Source organism: Ursus maritimus, unplaced genomic scaffold (assembly GCF_017311325.1).
Source record: "Ursus maritimus isolate PB19 unplaced genomic scaffold, ASM1731132v1 scaffold_19, whole genome shotgun sequence".
Classification (NCBI taxonomy): Eukaryota; Metazoa; Chordata; class Mammalia; order Carnivora; family Ursidae; genus Ursus; species Ursus maritimus.
Genome location: NW_024424341.1, coordinates 11,604,351 through 11,622,924, shown reverse-complemented (window position 1 = coordinate 11,622,924; position 18,574 = coordinate 11,604,351). Strand labels below are relative to the sequence as shown.

At 39.2% G+C, this 18,574-nt stretch overlaps 1 protein-coding gene across 4 annotated transcripts in view; it reads right to left on the bottom strand.

Annotated features, from left to right (window-relative positions):
• Positions 1 to 18,574, bottom strand: part of FTO (FTO alpha-ketoglutarate dependent dioxygenase) — a 414,727-nt gene that overhangs the window by 268,844 nt on the left and 127,309 nt on the right. For all 4 annotated transcript variants that reach the window (XM_040633312.1, XM_040633313.1, XM_008702630.2 and 1 more), the window contains exon 4: positions 15,165 to 15,308. In XM_040633312.1, coding sequence (XP_040489246.1) covers positions 15,165 to 15,308 — 144 coding nt within the window. The remainder of the gene's footprint in view (positions 1 to 15,164; positions 15,309 to 18,574) is intronic.

Here is an 18,574-nt window from a genome sequence, read left to right as displayed (position 1 = left end):
GACCAACTGGGACACTTGGTTATCCCAAATTTAACCCAGCCCCTTACTTCCTTGGTTTTGTTGTCCAGTGTGTTAGCAGGGCAATTTCATCCCAAATTTCTTAAAGTAACAATCAGGAGCTTCGCTGAAGGCACACTTCAGAGCTAAATAGGCCCAATACTGAAATCCAATCTTCCTGGCTTCACACAGTCACTGAAGCTTTTCATTCTTACTCACCTGTCCATTCTCATCGCTCAATCTTAATATTTATGACCTTATTTTTCCTAGACATGGGGACATCCATGACTGAGAACATATTCAGAATTTAATAGCCAACGAAAGGGGGGAGGGGAAGCTTCCCGGCAAGACGTCGGTACAGACTCAGGCCTCCCGACCTGCCCCATTCCCAGATTCCCCAAGGACACACGGTCAGGGGACTAGTCAATTAGGTCAAAACTTTTGTCAGCACTAAATATTCGAGGAAGGTGCTTAATATGCCAGAAATTGCCAGGGGTTGTTCTGGATACGTTTAGGTGAGATGAGATGAAATGAAACGAGGGGCAAAGAAGGCTGCCTCCTGAGTGTCTCCTCTGAAAGAGCAGCTTCCTGGTAAATATAGCAAGCCCAGCCCGGGGGGGGAAGCACTCTCCCTTGACTCAGAAGAAGAGTGGGAGGGTATGACAGGCTACAGGGCACCCACAGGGCAGGCCTCTTGCCTCTGCAAAGTGACCTTAAATGTAGGCAACCTGTGGTACTCAGAGACCCCAGGGCGTGTCGCTGGTACAAGCTGCCACTTTCAGAAGACAGCCTGGCATTGCTGAGCTGAGAAACCGGAGCAAGCAGGTATGCCAAGGATGGTCAAAAGCAGGCTTGGTTTGCCCATATGGCAAGCATCTACACCACACAGAGATCAAACTGAGTTCTTCGGGACACTCCAGTTCATGAAATCTCTTAGGGGCCATGGAAGGATTCATGTCCATCCTTCCTCCTTTTGACTGAAGGATCTGGCCAGGAATGTATGCCAAGTTTTCAAAAGAAACAACCTCAACACCAACCTGCCTAGAAGCCAGTACTAGTCCTCCTTCTGTAAGGAGAAACACAGAGGGACAAATCACCAGACTCATGTGAAAACACTGCAGTTCAAAGGAAAGGAACCACTTTGAAATGATCTCTGCTCAAATGAGGTTTTACTCAAACTGACAGGACTAATTTTTTATGAAATTCTCAATATTTTAAGAAGACGCTTGATTCAAGATGGTACTACATCTGAAAACAGGGCAAGTAGACATGAAGATGGTACAGTCTGCGATCAGGAAAGACACGTGGAGTTGACTTTTCTTTTAATAGTGTCGCTTCACTATAAATGATGGAAGACATAGTGGACAACAGAACACAGACCACAAAAAACTCAAATTACTGAAATGAATGAGGGAACTCAAAACGTTCGCCTAGAACTTGGAGGGAAAATGAAAATCAGTGACAGAAGAGATAAGAAATGAGGGGCAGATTCTGGAAGCCAAAATATATATACAGGAAGAATCCTAGAAAGAAAACAGAAAAAGGACAGATCAAAGAACCCAAAGAACTAACAGAAGAATATTTCCCAAGTTGTGAAAGGGCTCTGCACTACGAAATGGTGGTTGAAGTACATAAACATATTCTGTTCAAATATTAAAGGCAAAATATGACAAATGTTCAAAGAAAAAACATAATTTACTACAATAGAATCAAAATGAAGATGACCTCAGACATCTCTCTAACATCAAATATCAGAGCTCAAGGGGACAATATTTAGAGTTTCCAGGTAGGAAGTATGTTATGCAAGAATCCTATAGCTATTTAAGAAGGGAGCAGCATGTGAAGGTACAGAAAGTCACTCTCAGACAATATAAAAACTCAGAGAATAAAAGCTACCAACATTCCCTTACCATTAGCCTTCATGAAAAACTTGTGAGAGCCTATGCTTTATTTAAATAATTAAAACCACAGTATAAGAAGAAAACATAGCAGTAAGCTCCCTGACATAGGTCTTAGCGATGACTTTTTATATATGACACCATAAGCAAAAGCAGTGACAGCAAAAGTAAACAAATAGGACTACGTCCAACTAAAAACCTCTGCACAGGGGCGCCTGGGTGGCTCAGTCAGTTAAGTATCCGACTCTTGATTCTGACGCAGGTCATGATCTCAGAGTTGGGAGGATGAGCCCCACGTCGGGCTCTATGCTCAGCATGGAGTCCGCTTGAGACTCTCTCTCTCTCTTCCTCTCTCTCTCCCTCTGCCCCTCCTCCCACTCTCTGTCTCTCAAATACATACGTACATACATACATACATAGCTCTGCACAACAAAGGAAACCATCAACAAAATGAAAAGGCAACCTACAGAATGGGAGAAAATATTTGCAAATTATATATCTGATAAGAGGTTAATATCCAAAATACATTAAGAACTCATACAACTCCAAAGCAAAAAACAAACAATCCAATTAAATGTAGGCAGAAGGTACATTTGAATAGACATTTCTCAAAAGGTACATGAAAAGATGCTAATTACAACCACACTAAGATATCACTTCACACCTGTCAGAATGGTTATTATCAAAAAGACAAGAAATAACAATGTTGGCAAGGTTGTGGAGAAAAAGCTTTTGCACTGTTCGTGGCAATGTAAATTAGTACAGCCGCTATAGAAAACAGTGTGGCGGTTCCTCAAAAAATTAAAAATAGATTTACTCTATGATCCAGCAATTCCACCTCTTGGGTATTCACCCAAAGAAAATGAGAACACTTATTCAAAAAGACATACACATCTCCATATTCCCTGCAGCATTATTTACAACAGCCAAGATATGGAAACAATCTAACTGTCCATTGATAGATGAATGGATAAAGAAATTATGGTATATAAATACAATGGAACACTATCTAGCCATAAAAAAGTATGAAATGTTGCCATTTACATCAACATTGATGGACCTCAAGGGCATTATGCTAAGTGAAATATGTCAGACACAGAGATACAAATACCCTATGATCTCAGTTATATGTAGAACCTAAAACAAAAACAAAAAGCATAAAACAAAACAAACAAACAAACAAGCTCAAAGATACAGAGAACAGACTGGTGATTGCCTGAAGCTGGGGTAAGAGGAGTGGGAGAAACGAGTAAAGGATGTCAACAGGTATAGTTTTCTGGTTATAAAATAAAGACGTCATGGGGATGTAATGTAATGAAAAATTGCTAAGAAAGTATATCTTAAAATTTCTTATCACTAAAAAAATACAAACATCTTATAATTACTATTGACCCTGAAAATAAAACAGCCAGTTACTTTATCAGCAAAATGGGTTTATTCAAGAATGGTAGGGAAAATGCAATTTGGGACACATGATCTATGACAAAACCACAGACAGTTGCAGAGAACAAAGAAGAGGAGCACTGCTTTACAGAGGAAGAGGAGAAGGTGGGAGGGGCTGCTTGAACAAAGGTCCATTGGAGGAAAGTGAGAGTCCAGGGTGGTGACGATTTCTCATTGGCTGAGTTGTGGCAGTTTCTCATTGGCTGGGCTGTTGTGGGGCACGGGGAAAATCTTCCTCCCTGTTGCTGAGACAGTAAAGTAGCATCTTCCTGCTTGTGTCTGACTTGCGGATGAGCTGGTAGGGCATCAGAGCTCCCCTTTCTGTCCTCCCAACTCTATTATAAATCAGGTTTCCTTTATTCGGTTTCACACTATATAAGACGATGGATGTTAACTAAACTTAGTGTGGAGATCATTTCACAATAAACACAAATATTGAATCATTACGTTGTACACCTGAAACTAATATAATGTTGCATGTCAACTATACCTCAATTTAAAAAATAAATTTTTAAAAGAAAAAAAAACCCATATTATAAAAATTACCAGTGAGCATAAAAGTAGTTAAATACTTTCAAATATGGTTATTTAATGCAAGTATAAAAAATCATCATCATTGGGGCGCCTGGGTGGCTCAGTTGGTTAAGCATCTGCCTTTAGCTCAAGTCATGATCCCAGGGTCCTGAGATTGAGCCCTTCCCCATTTGTGCTCTCTCTCACTTACTTTCTCTCTCTCAAATAAATAAAATCTTTTAAAAAAATCATCATCATCATCAAGTAATTATGCTTCAACTAAAAAATAACATTAAATATCTAAGTCAAAAGCCAAAAGAATATACTAAAAAATACTTGGGAAGTGGACTGAAAGGTTGAATAAAGTAAATGTGAAGAAAAACAAACACACCCTAACAGAAAAATGGGCAGATGATGAATAGTAATAGAAAGAAGTATACGAATGGCAAACAAACATGGAAAAGTTCTACCTCATCAATAAATTAAAAAATGCAATTTAAGAGATGCCTGGGTGGATCAGTTGGTTAAGCATCTGCCTTTGGCTCAGGTCATGATCCCAGGGCCCTGGGATCACGTCCCACATTGGGCTCCTTGCTTAGCAGAAAGCCTGCTTCTCCCTCTCCCTGCCGCCAAGCACCCTGCTTGTGCGCTCTCTCCCCCTTTCTCTCTCTCTGTGACAAATAAATAAATAAAATCTTTAAATAAATAAATAAGCAATTTAAAACAGCAGCATGTTATTTTTGCTCACTGAAGTGGTAAAATACTTTGAAATTGTAATGCCAAGTATGATCCAGGGTGAGGAAAAGGAGGCTGGTGGCAGTAACGGACAGCCACATTTCACATACTGTGGTGGGAATGTACACTGAAAACAATCTTGTGACAGTCTGACCATATAATATGTACAGTTTTAAAATAGCTCTACCCTCCTCTCACCTAAGCTTTCCACTTCTAGTTATTTTTCCTAAAGAAATAAACAAGCTGCAAAGATATATGTACAAAGATGCTCACCAGGGCAGTATACATGACATCAAAACCCTGGAAATGCATTAAACTACCAAAAGGAGGGGAGTAACATCTAGGCCATTTAAAAAAATCACATTTCAAGGAATATCTAATAAGGAAAAATGCTCAAGATATGAAAGTATTGAAAAAAAACGGGTATTAAACATTGTATCTAATACGGTATTTTCTAAAAAGAAAAAATCCCCATATATTTCCAAGTACAGAAAGAAACACTAGATGGAATTAAACCAAGTAGGTATGAAGAATATTATCTCTGCAAGGTGATAATATGATGTATTTGTATTTACACCTTCTTATTGTTTGTAAATTCTTTAAAGCGAACATGTACTATCAGTTCCAAGGTACACATTCTTTCTTTCTATTTAGTATCTCTGAAGTTGGGACTACATGTTCAGACTGATGGCAGCTTTGACTGGATGGCATATATTACTGTTTCTGTATGTAGCAAGTAAAATAAAACAATAAGTATCATTATTTTGGAAAGATCCAAAGGATAATGTTCAATGAGGAGATCCTCAGAAAAGAAGCATTCATTCCCCAAATGAAAACGATGGCACAGAACCATCAGAGAAGGCTGTATGAGCTTTGGATGGTTCTGTAAACCTTCCCCCCGAAAACAGTCTTTCATGGGAGTAAAAACTCTCCTACAAAAACAAGTACAGAGGTGAGGATGGCCTCAGGATACATGACTTTCCCCCTCTTGTTTCTAAATTAACTTTTATGGAATGCCTAGTTTGTTGCTGGGTTGTAAAGAGAATAGATTCTTGAGGTTAATCATTCTTTTTCGTTTTCTAAATGAACTTTAATCCCACCTCGGCAAGGGCTGCCTTAGTCTTCCAGATTGTAACTCTTCCCAAGAAACAGGAGGGCAGAGAAGTTTGGGGAAACAGAGAGATGAGAATGAGTAAACCTGAATGAGTCGTTTTCTTCCCTCTCCCCCTTTGAAGATACAGGGCCATCATTTCTGCCCACTGCTTCTGTGCGGACCAGAACTGCCCTAATAAAGGGAATGAAGGAAACAGAAGCAGCCACTTAAACCTCCCAGTTCTGTTCCTCCATATACCTTTGCCTTCCGTCTTGATTCACTCCTATCTCACATCTAATTTTCCATTGGTACTTGAGGATGATGGCTGTGGTTTCTGGCTAAGGCCTGGGGAGGAAAAAAGGATGTTCTTTCCAAATACGTGACAAGTTCCTGTTATGGACAAGGCATTCAGTGCTGTGTGTAGTGCGAGAATATACAGAACACAGCAGTGGCTCTCAAAAACCGTAACTCTAGTAGATAAGACCTCTGTACCCATCACTACAGTCCAGAGGGAAAAAAAGAATAATTGCATCCACACTGACTAGTTGGAGCCCATGCCATTGTGGCTCTTTAATTTTTTAATATCGTCCTACATAAATATACCTAGATGGAGAGAAAAACCCAACAAGGTGGAGGGAACAGTGTAAACAAAAGAGAAGGAAAAATGGTTGTACCAGAGCCAATTGTAGGATAGAATTTTAGGACAAAGCCACTACAATGATTTGACTTAGGACTATAATTTAGGTCTTTTTAAAAAGTTTTCAGTGTTTATAGGGCCTAGAAGAATTATTCCACAGGAAGAATTTAAGGAATCTTCCATCATGGGGTATAATGTCTGGCCTGGAGATGTGCTGCAGGGACAGTGTCAGGAATGTGAAACTCATTCCTACTCTCATCCTGAACTGAAACCTGCAACAAGAATCAATTAAAAGAACAAAAAAAAAAACAAAAAAACAACTTCCTTTATGGCCATTCTTGCTATCTTTATAGAAGTGGCAAAGAAAACACACAGGATATGCAATCAAATTAAAAGTCTGAAAAACTTCCTTTCCACAGTTCATGCTTTCAGGAGTTATGTTATATATATTGAGAGCCAAAGAAGGCATTTTAAGACTGTCAGCCAAAGGGAAAAATTCCACCCAACCAACCCGGATGCAGATTTATCCTAATACAGCATGACTCTGACTAGATAAATTATGAGGGAATAAAAGGATCTCAAAATTCATAGTAACTCACCCATCCTCAGCTTAAAAGAAATCAACACATTTTTGTTACCTTTAGTAGTTTTTTTAATAAATGATCTGGAAAAGAATGAATGTACAGATTGATCCAGACACTGTACCAACTGGGAAATTCTGTCATGTCACATGGTCATTTGGACTAGGTATTAGGAAGCAAAGCATGGGTCACTGAAGGAATGGGCCATGGAAAATTCTAAAAGCTGTCTCTGGAGATCCCCAAGTATTAAATGAATGGCCTCCTGTTCTGGAGGAGGGACTTCATAAACTTTTCCAGCTAGGTGCTTTCAAGGACAGAATAAGTATTTCCTTTTGCCTATATGTTTATTGCCATGATATGGGGGGGTACTAATCTTTGGTTTATTCATCCATTCATTAATTCAAAAATTATTATTAAAGCACCTACCATGTTCAAAGTACTGTGTTAGGTGCTATAGAGGTTATGCATTTTTAGAAACCGAAAATAGGGTGGGGATAGAAGACCTTTTTAGAAAATTTCAAGAAAAAGACATGAGATCCAGATAAAAAACAGAATCGTCAAGGACCACAATGAGAAGAAATCTCAGTACGATAACTGTACCTGGTGGGTTTGAAGAAGTGGTAAGATAAAACATCATGTGACACAGGGACAGCACTATGGCATTATTTTTTTTAATAAGAATAAAGAAAGGCAATTATGACTTCTAGGGGGAGAGGGAGAGCCACACAAGAAAGTCTTGGTTCAAATACAAAGCAAGCTAAAATGGAGCATGATTCTGGGCCTCTGATTTAGTATAAAATCTTGACCTGACATTTGTAACATACCCTTTCAATGGGACAAGGTTAGTGATTACTGTGGACTCCCATCTTCTATGTATGGATCTAGTCACTTCATTTAGTTCTGCAATAAAGGATGCATACGTAAGCACTGTTAGGTACTGGCTTTCAAATTTCAGATTCCATGTACAGGGAAAGCATGGCAGTGTTATAGATGAGTGTGTAGACATTACAATCTACAATGATGGAAAAGTAATGATCTGGCTGAAAGGGAACTTTCATTCCCCAATTTATATCCTAAAAGTCAAGAGTCTATCTATATACCGGTTATAAGGTAATCAATTACAAAACAAAACAAAAACAAAAAACTAAAAGTAAATGTTAACTAGTAAAACTTAGCAAGAGTGAGGGGCACCTACATAAATATACCTGGGTAACTCAGTTGGTTAAGCATCTAACTTCAGCTCAGGTCAGGATGTCAGGGTCCTGGGATCAAGCCCTGCATCGGGCTCCCCACTCAGCTCGGAGTCTGTTCCTCCCCCGCACCTCCCCCCACTCCTGTTCGCTCTCACTCTTTCTCTCTAATAAATAAAGAAAAAAAATTCTTAGCAAGAGTGAGAGAGTGTAAGAGCCACATCCCCATTTTTCACTTTTCTTCACATTTTTCTTAATGGAGGAACAGACAGTGCTTCAAGCTGCTGGGTGGAAAGAAAGCAGTATTAAGCTGGTGTTTAAGAGTGAAGGAGGTAACCACTTAAAGAATAAAATGCAAACACACCGAAAAGTAGTTACTTCTGAGAAATGAAACTTGGGGACAGGTGGCAAGGAGTTTTTCGCTTTCTGTTTTAGATCCTTAATGTTTGAATTTTTATTTCCTAGTCCACATGTTGTTTTTATAATAACAATAACAATATGAATGAGATACTGACAGGGAAAGATCTCCAGAACATATATCATTAAGGGGGGGGGGGGACAAGTACTAGAGTAACATATATAATAAGGTCCCATTTGTGTGCTCGTTTTATAAAGTAGCAGCAATCTACATGTAAATCATATTGGCATAACCGTATTTATGTTAATGCTTACAAAAGGACCAGACAGGAAAGTGAAAGAGAACTTCCAAATTTTATTCTATATAATTCCATACTATTCAAATCCTTTACAATGAGAATATATGTGCATTGATGTATTACTTGTTCAGTTAATTTTTTCTGCATTTTGAAAGACAAAAGATCCTGTGAAGACGTAATTAGTAGAGTTGCACGATTCGACAGAAGAAACAGCTTTGGTCTCAGAAAAACCTGCATTCTAACGCAAGCTTCGCTAGGTCCGTCACCCTGAACAAGTTACTTTACCTCTCTAAGCCTCTTTTTCCTTTCTGTAAAACAGCTTTATTGAGATATAATTCACATACCAAACAATACCCTCATTGAAAGCATACAATTCAATGTATTTTAGCGTGTTCACAGGATTGTGTGACCGACACCACAAATGAATTTTAGAGCTTTTTCAGACCCCTCAAAGAACCCACACACCCATTAGCAAGCAATCCCCATCAATTTTCTTTTCTGGCAAAAAAACAATGATCCAAGACAGAGGACTACCTACCTGATGGACTTATTATAAGAAAGAAAGAAAATACATCAAAGCCTCCAGCTCAGTGCCTGGCCCTCCGTAGGTACTCATGCACCTCAAGGAAAGTTCAAGACATCGGTGACATGAAAATATGCACAAAGACTGGATATGCTAAGAAAGTGTAAGAGATGGGGAAACCCTTTCAAGTACTTGGAAATCCTCTCCTCAGAGCAAATTCCACAAGAGATGTCCTCTCCTCAATTCTACTGAATACAAAAGAATCAGGTATCAAGACAAAAAGCACAAGTTTGAAAATGTCAGCATTTGGGGGCATATTTTTAGAGTAAAAGTTTCAGGAGGACAGATACATCCTCAACCCTGCAAAAACATGACGAGCAAGAAGCAAATACTGCAGCTGCTGAGAAGGTAAGAACACCACAAGTTCGTATTGGATGAGCAGTTGAAACTATGCTGTCATGTTTCTACTTTTCAAAGTGAAAATAAACATGACAGGTGCTCATTTGGCTGTTCGAGCACTTTCCACTGAAATGGCAATTCCTCAAGCTTACCGACTGCAGCCTGAAGTTATAATTTATTACTGTTTCTCTATTATTCCCTTGCCTCGGCAGAAAGCAGAACATAGCACCTACGTTTCAAGACCCATGAGAGGTAATAAAGTATAATTATTTAGAATTTATGATTAAGCCATAAATTATAGGTACTTTTTACTTCAGCTGGTCAGTCAGGAGTTGGGGGAGGAAGGGAATGGGGTCAGAGGAAGAAATAACAAAAGCCTTTTCCTTTGAATAAAATGTCTAAATCAGGGCAGGATTGAGGGACACCTGGAGGATTTACAAAGATACCACAGTCTCCAAGTTAAGTCCCAGAGGAGGCCCCGTTAAGAGGCTTTAAACTCCTAGAAGCCTCTGTTCTTCCTGCTCATAGGGCAACAGTCTCCAACTGGAGTGCTCATGTTGACGCCAAAAATAGAAGCAGGGCATATTCTCAGGTTCTACCACATCAAGCGTTCACCGTGCTCTGGGTCTTGCTGCTTCAAGCCATAGGTATTCCAAAGAAGGTGAAACTAATCTGTAAAACACTAGTGACCAGGCTTCATAGGTAAATCCAGCCCTCAACCAAGGTCAGAGTGTGGGTACCACAGAGCTCTGATTCAACTCTTCTCCCCCTCAAGAAGCGGTTGGTGAGATGGCCCTTTCTTGCAGTTCCTTTATGTGGTCACGGAAATATATGTATGAAACAGTGACATGCCAAGATGGCAGAACCCGGGGCCTGAAGCAGGATAAGAACACAATATTTAGTGCTCTTCTGTCCTCCACTCGCCTCACTGGTTCTCCCGTAATGCCATGGCCCAGCTCCTCATCTTCACAGTTGATCCCCACATGCAAATCGTAGCTTGCAAAGCACTTTCTTCTTTGGCCTCCCAGTAACCCTGGGAAGCGAGTATGAAGAAGTACTAGTTGTCCGGGGGAGGCAGAGACTCGGGAGAAAGATGAACAGCATACAGCCAATAGACAATGCCATGAGTCTGGAACTTGGTCACCTGACAGGAAATGGCCTTTCATCATTCTGCCCTAAACTGTTGATGAAGGAAAGCAAAACCAAAAACGCAACGGCGTGCATTTCAATTTACATCGCTTTTTTTTTTTTTCTTTTGGCCATGGAAATTTTACTTGGCAACTGAAGCTTTGAGATAGCTATTTGAAAATGAGATTTAATTTGGATTGAAGGAAACAAAAATAAAGAGGCCAGGAGAACAGTGATGAACAGTGACAAGTAAAAAGTAATCAATGAAGGGGGGGTATGGATAAAAAGGAGGTTTGCCCCAAATGTTTGCCTAGCACTCACCTTTGTCCTCAAACAGCCCATCTCCATACCCGGCTCCTGGTTAATGAACATAATTTGGTTGATGTCCCTTGAACTGTATAATCTGTTCCACAAAAAACAAACCCACAGTTTGTCTCCAAGCCACTTTTTAAGTCCCTAACTCCCTGGTTACATTCAGTCTATGGAAAACATCTGTGGCAAAGTAAATCATCCTACTCTGAGAAAGACCAGGGTGTATTTTTTTCCCTCTAAGTGTTTTTTGAAGTCCTGGTTGGAAAATTAGTGAAAATTGTAAATCTGTTTGCAAATCTGGTCATGTCTAACTCTGAGATTAGGGCAAAGATTCCAATTTAAAAGTAAAACCGTGACAACCCCTGTTAAGCGTGTCCTCAGGCACTGCCAGCAGGGCCTTCACTCACTTCCACAGGCAGTGGATTTATTACAGGCACCCGACACGTTCCCCATCAGACACCCCTGGAGTATTTACTTGAGACAGCAGGGTTCAGCCTGCACTTCCTCTGCAGACCAATATATTATTATAAATTGAGCTAAACTGTTTCCTTTTCATAAGTGCTATGAAGTTCAGATTTCAGATATCAGCACAGGGCTGAGGTCCCACCACTGGGCTCCTTGAAGGATTTGGATTCTAGAAAGTACAGAGAAAAGGCAGCGATAGACGATGGTTGGTTTTATTTTTGTTTGATTTTAAGAGGAGATGGAGGAAAGTTCCTTTTAGAAACTGACTATGACATCTTAATAAAGAAAATAATACTTTTCTTTAATAATAATAATAAAGAAAATACATTCTAAATGAATATATTCTAAAAGCATGCTTTGGGCTTTGTGCTGTGCCCGGCCCAGATCAGTAAGGTACCAGCTATTTCCCCTGCATCTGAACGCAGGAGCTGGGACATGAGGAATGGATAGGAGGTCTTGCATATCAGCGCCTATAAAATAATAGCACTTGCTTCAGTTTATCACCTACAGTAGCTAAAGGGACAAATGTATATTTAAAAATGTATATTCATTATAACATAAAGGTAAAAAGAACAATGTCATTATTTAATATTTTCATTATTAATCTATTTCTGAGGCAAGAGAAACATAACTTTAAAAAGAAAGGGAAAGAAAGAAGGACATAGAACACTCTTGTCATCTTCTCCTTCCTTCCTGAACAATTTAGTCCTAAAGCCTTTAGGTGAAGCAGAGACATCATGGTGGGAGAGGGGGGCCCAGGAGCTCAGAGCGGGGATCAGCACCTGAGTGGGGGGGGGGGCTTGAAGAGGCTGTCAGAGCCCAAATGGGATAAAAGAACAAGTTTCAATCCACACACCCTACTAACTGTGTAACCACGGCTATGTCACTACTTCAGTTACACCCGAGCTGATTCTTGCGCAATGTAACTATCATCTACTGTTTAGGGTTATGGAGACGATTAAACGAATGCCTGAACTGTTGTTAGTCCCCAGTCAATGTGGCTGTTATGCACATACTGCTATTATTCCAGATACATACACGTACAGAAAAAAGACTGAAAAGGAATATACCAAAACAGGTATGAACCTGATTTTTATATTCTTCTTTCATTTCATACCTTTCAGTGTTTCTTTTCTCTACAATGAACATCTATTTTACTTTCATAATCAGAAAAGAGCACACAAGATGTTCTTAAGTAAACGGATGGCAGCTGAACTTCTAAAATGTATATTTACTACTTCTATATGCAGAAAATTAATATAGCCATTTAGAATAGCACCAAATTGGCAACTGGGTGGCTCAGTCGGTTAGGCGTCTACCTTCAGCTCAGGTCGTAATCCCAGGGTCCTGGGATCGAGTCCTGCATCGGGCTCTCTGCTCAGCGGGGAGCCTGCTTCTCCCCCTCCTCTGCCTCTCTCTCTGTCTCTCATGAATAAATAAAAATTAAAAAGAAAAAAAAACAGAATGGCACCAAATGACTCTCACTTCTTTTAAAGATACAAACTGCTAATAGAAACTCCTGGAAAACGTATCCAAAGGCAAGTGGTTAATATTGGCTGAAATTAAAACCCATTTGTACTCACAGTAAATATCCGTATCTGGGTGGTACATTAAAAACTGAGTAATAACCTGTAACCTACAAATGATGCTCGCCGATGGGGCAGGGACTTCAAAATAGAAACTCAGATCCCGCAGCAAGCAGGGGAGGGTCTCACGAAGAGATGACCTTCGGCTTAAAAATGTTCCCACAGAGAGATTTCAGTGTATTGGAATCAAGTCTAAACGGTCCCTTTTAGAGCAGGAAAAGCATTGTATATGAAACCTGCAAACCACCCTAATCCCCTGTACCAACCCATTGACCTTAGGCAAATTACTTAAGCACAGAACAATCTCCATGCCATCTCCCTCACAAGCTTGTTTGCAGAGCGAATGAGACTGCTTATGTGCAACTGAATTGTGAACTGTAGAGCGACATGCAAATGGAAAATAAGAGGGGCAGGGCTTGCTTAGATCACTGTTCTGCAAAGGTGGCCATCAGTCCACGTGAAGAACTGAAGAGGTGAAGGGACACAACGTCAAGCACCACTGAATCACACACCATGGGAAAGTAATTCCTACATAATGATCTTCCCGTCTTGCTGCTGACAAGGAGAAAGTCCCTGATTGGTACCATCACACTGTTAACACCTAACAGAGACACGTCTCTTTTAACAAAGACAGAACAGGACTCAAGATCTTTGGCAAACAAAAGCAGCAGGTCTTAATTCTGTCTCACTTTCTCTCTCTGTTTATAAACCTCTTCTAATTATAAACCAAGTGATACTGGTCTTCTGCTTAAGACAGTGTTATAAAATCTCCTTCTAAAATACATCCACTTCAGTGAAAGAAAGAAGGTGAATTTATTTAGAGAAAAATATTACACAAGTTAACAGTACAGGCAGCACAGGGATATGGTGAGAACCTTGAACCTGACATGTAAATGACTGAAATTTGGAAAATGCTTAATGAGGTAATGACGTAAAGAGCTAATCCAAACTCTGAATTTCGAGAAGGCGAGGACCAAGTTTTATCCATCTCCAATATCTCCTCCAGAACCTTACACAGCATGGAGAACATAGCGGGCCCTCTACATATACTCAATTAACTGAGAAATAATTCTTCTCATAAATATCCACTTTGAGCCTTGGGGCTCCCCAGTTCTAAAGCCAATACGTGAGTAGACATCCCCGAGCAGGTAAGAGTAAGATTAACCCTAGATAGTCAGGAGCTAAAGCCAGCAACAGAATAAACCCAGCGAGGCTTTGTGAGTTAAGAAAGCATACCGTCTATATGCTGTGCATTGGAAAACAAGTAGAAAGTCCAAAACCAAAACCAAACACTCAGAGCAAAGAGCCAAAAACAAAAGCTGCTAACCGAATCCTAAATACAGCTGAAATACTGCTGCCCAAAGAACTCAACACAAGTGGAGAGAAAGGCCCTGTTTTCAGGTCAGCTGCTCCTGAGAAGAAACTAAATTCGAAACTGAAAAAACTTCCACTAAGAACTTATACAGAAATCATCTTAATACGTCAGACTAATAAGCTCATTTGGATGACTGAGCAACTCTGATGAAAAGTCCTGAAAGCTATTTAGCACATTTGGGGAACTCCATAAACTATTGGAATGGGAGACGGGGAAAAAAAAAAAAAAGGCAACTTTTACAGATGAGTACTACCTAGAAAAATGAGGAAATAAAAACAAAAATACCAGTTCCATGTAGCAGATTCACTATCGCTATAAAATACCTAAAAAGCTTATTTCAAAAGACACATTCTAAGGGCACCTGGGTGGCTCAGTCAGTTAGGCGTCCGACTCTTGCTTTCGGCTCAGGTCATGATCTTATGAGTCTTGAGATCAAAGCCCCATGTTGGGCTCCCCACTTGGCAGGAAGTCAGCTTGGAGAGTCTCTCCCTCTGCCCCTCCCCCACACACTCTCTCTAAAATAAATAAATAAATCTTAAAAAAAAAAAAAAAAGGGACACATTCCAAATATGTAGCCAGTAATCTAAAACTTAGACACCAGAGTATCCATATAGCTTTGACCCTCCTAATTACCAAGCATGAAGTAGCAGTCTCCTTGGTGAAGGGGTATTGCCAAGCCAGGAGTCTCTATGTCCCACGAGATCTTAAACCCGACATGCCAAGTATCAGGGTCTCTGCCTTCGAGCTGAGGGTCATCCTCGCTTTCTTCTTCTGGGCCTGTCAAAAAGAGAAGAGCTGGATCAGAAAGGAAATGTCTCGTCTCAGGTTCTGGGTTGTATAATCATTAGCTCAGCAATAATTAGTTTTAATAAAAAATGGATAGGAAGTGAACTATATCCTTTTACATCATATTTTCTTAAAAAACACATTCTTTCAAATATTTTTAACATGTCCTTTATGCTTTAATCAAAAAAATCTTTAAACGATGAGAAAAAAACCACAGATACCAAGAACAATAAAAGATGATTTATTCAATTCCACACAAATAAATTAGATAATCTGGATTAAATGGACAGTTTTTTAGGAAGATATTAACTACCAAAATCATCCCCAGAAGGGGAGAAAAGCTAATGAAACCATAAAAGGTAAAGAGAACATTGTCAAAGAACTATCTCTTAGGAAAACATAGGTGTCAGGAGTTTTAAAGAAGAATTCTACCAAACAATTAAGGAGTGGGTTATTTCCATATACTTTAAATTGTTTAAGAGCATAGAAAAAGAAAAGTTTCCAAATTCTTTTTATGAAGACAGAATAATATGTATCAAAATCCAAAAAGAAAATACACACACACACACACACACACACACACACACACTCTCACATCTGAGAATCAATGCAAAATTCTTAAATATAGGGAAACAGAATCCAAATCTAACAGCATATTAAAAGAATAACATTCCATGACCAAGTAGAACTTATCACGGGAATACAAGGATAGTTCAATATGAAAAGGCTTACACGTAAAATTCATCATATTCTTAGAGGAAAACAGACACCAAAGATACACAAAATATTCAGTAAAACACATCCTTCCATAATCAAAACGTCAATAAAATAATAAGTGGCCAGTTTCCTTAACACAATAAAATACAGATCTCTCTCAACCACAAAGCCAGCATCATATTTTAATAGGGAAACATTAGAAATCTTCCCAAAGTTAAGAATTAGGATATAATTGCCTTTATCACCACAATGACTCGTCACTATTCTGGAAGGAATGACCAACACAAGTGTGCTCTCTGGAGTTGCATAATAAATGAGCCATAATTAGACAAAAGAAAAAGGTTTTTTTTTTGTAAGAAAAATGCTTTTTTGCAAATTATTATTTATCTGCAAATCAACCAGGAAAAATATATCCCAAGCAATCGTCAAATTAAGAAAATGCTACCTACAAATGGTGCATATTAAAACATCCAGCAAAAATCTTAAACGTGTATTGTCTGTAAGAAAAAAAACTTTAAAATATTATTGAAGGACACAAAAGAAAATCTAAATGAATGTAAAGACATATTATGTTCTAGGGATGTAAAACGGAACACCATGGGAATGCCAGTTCTCCCTAAACCCGTCTATAAATTTGACACAAACCCCATAAAAATACCAACAGGACTGATTTTTAGTTAAGTGGGGTTGGTAACTGGACAAACTGATTCTATAAATCACATGGAAATATAAGCAAGAAAGCACAGCCAGGGAAGAACTTTTTAATATATAAAGAGCTACTACCGAACATCAATAAGACAAAGATCAATACTCAAACAGAAAAATGGGCAAAAGTTATGAAGACAGAACACATAAAAGGAAATAAGTAGGCAAACATTTAAAAGATGTTCAAACTTACTCATATAAGAGAAATTCGAATTAAAGCCACAACAGATATTTTTAACTTATCAGATCAGAAAAGATCAAACACTTTGATAAATATAGTGTTAGTAAGAGTGTAGCAAAATGGCATACTCACACTCTGTAAAGGACAATCTGACGACACTTATCAAAATTACAAATGCATAAACACTTTGAACTTAAAGGAATTCCACCATTCCACTTTTAGGAATGTATTGCAGAGACTGCAAAATGACTTTTGAGCAAGGATGTTTACTGTACCACTGTTTATAAGAGCAAAAGATCAGAAATAACCTAAATAGGGGTGACTGGGTGGCTCAGTCAGTTAAGCAGCTGACTCTTGATCTCGGCTCAGGTCATGTCCTCAAGGTCATGGGATAGAGACCCGCATCATCCAGGCTCTATGCTGAGCATGGAGCCTGCTTGGGATTCTCTCTCTCTCCCTCTGCCCCTCTACTCCGGCTCACGTGCATGCATGCATGCCCACGCACTCTCTCTCTTAAAAGAGAAAGAGAGGGAGGGAGGGAGGAAGGAAGGAAAGAACCAATCTAAATATCCATCAATAAGTTTTTGGTTAAATAAATTATGAAATGTCCAGGCAATAAAACACTATGTAGCCACTGAAAGTAATATGACTATGCACTGATACAGATCTGATACATTTTTAAGAGAAAGAAACTGACAGGTTATAATCTGTGTAAAAAATACAAACACACACAGGTGTGTATATATGTACAGGTAATATTCTAGAAGGATAGTCTATTCTAGAAGGATATTCTATTCTAGAAGGATACTCAAGACTGACTTTTCTGGGACGAGAACAATGTATCGGGGATACAGGAGGGGAGAGACATGTAAACGAAGTGAAGGCATACAACATGATCTGCCTACACGAAACAGTCCTGCAGGGATTGCCCTACATAAAAACTTACAAAAGTTCATTTACAAAACATTTATTAAGCACTTACTATATATGAGGCACTGATCTGAGCACTTGGGCTCTATCAATGAATGAATCAAAGAGCTTCACCCCAGTGGAGCTTTCTTTCTAGTGAAGTTATAAACGTTTATCACTGAATACCAGAAAAAAGACAGTTTAAATTCCATTAGATGCTAGACTCTGGTCTTCAAGGGGAGGGTCCATTTTTCTGTTTCATCCACATTTAGAGTCCTACTAACTGGCACAGAGAAGGCATTCAGTTGTACTTAACCGCTTACTTAGAAAACAAAACGCTCTGTTCACACCCATTAACAGTCCTTCCTGGGTTGGATGGCAGGAAAAGAAAATGTTAATTTGAGGGTGGAGAAAACCTGCAAATTAAATCAAATAACATAATAAAGCATTACACAGCTCATTTAGTATAGGTCTTAACTGTAAAGAAGTTTAGAGAAGGGACAGGTTTAGTGAAGGTTAGAATGGGTAGAGCAGAATTCTTGGAGAAGATCAAACTTGAAAGATACATACGGTCTAGATTCGCAGAGGGTAGCATACAAAGTGATGAAGGAAGATAAGAGGATGCAAAGTTTCCTGTGATCACAATGGGCAACGAAGCGTGTGTCACCTAGGCTGTGTCATGTTCACGTCACACACACAATCCAAAAGTACGTGCACCCTGGACGGCACAACCTCATACACGGAA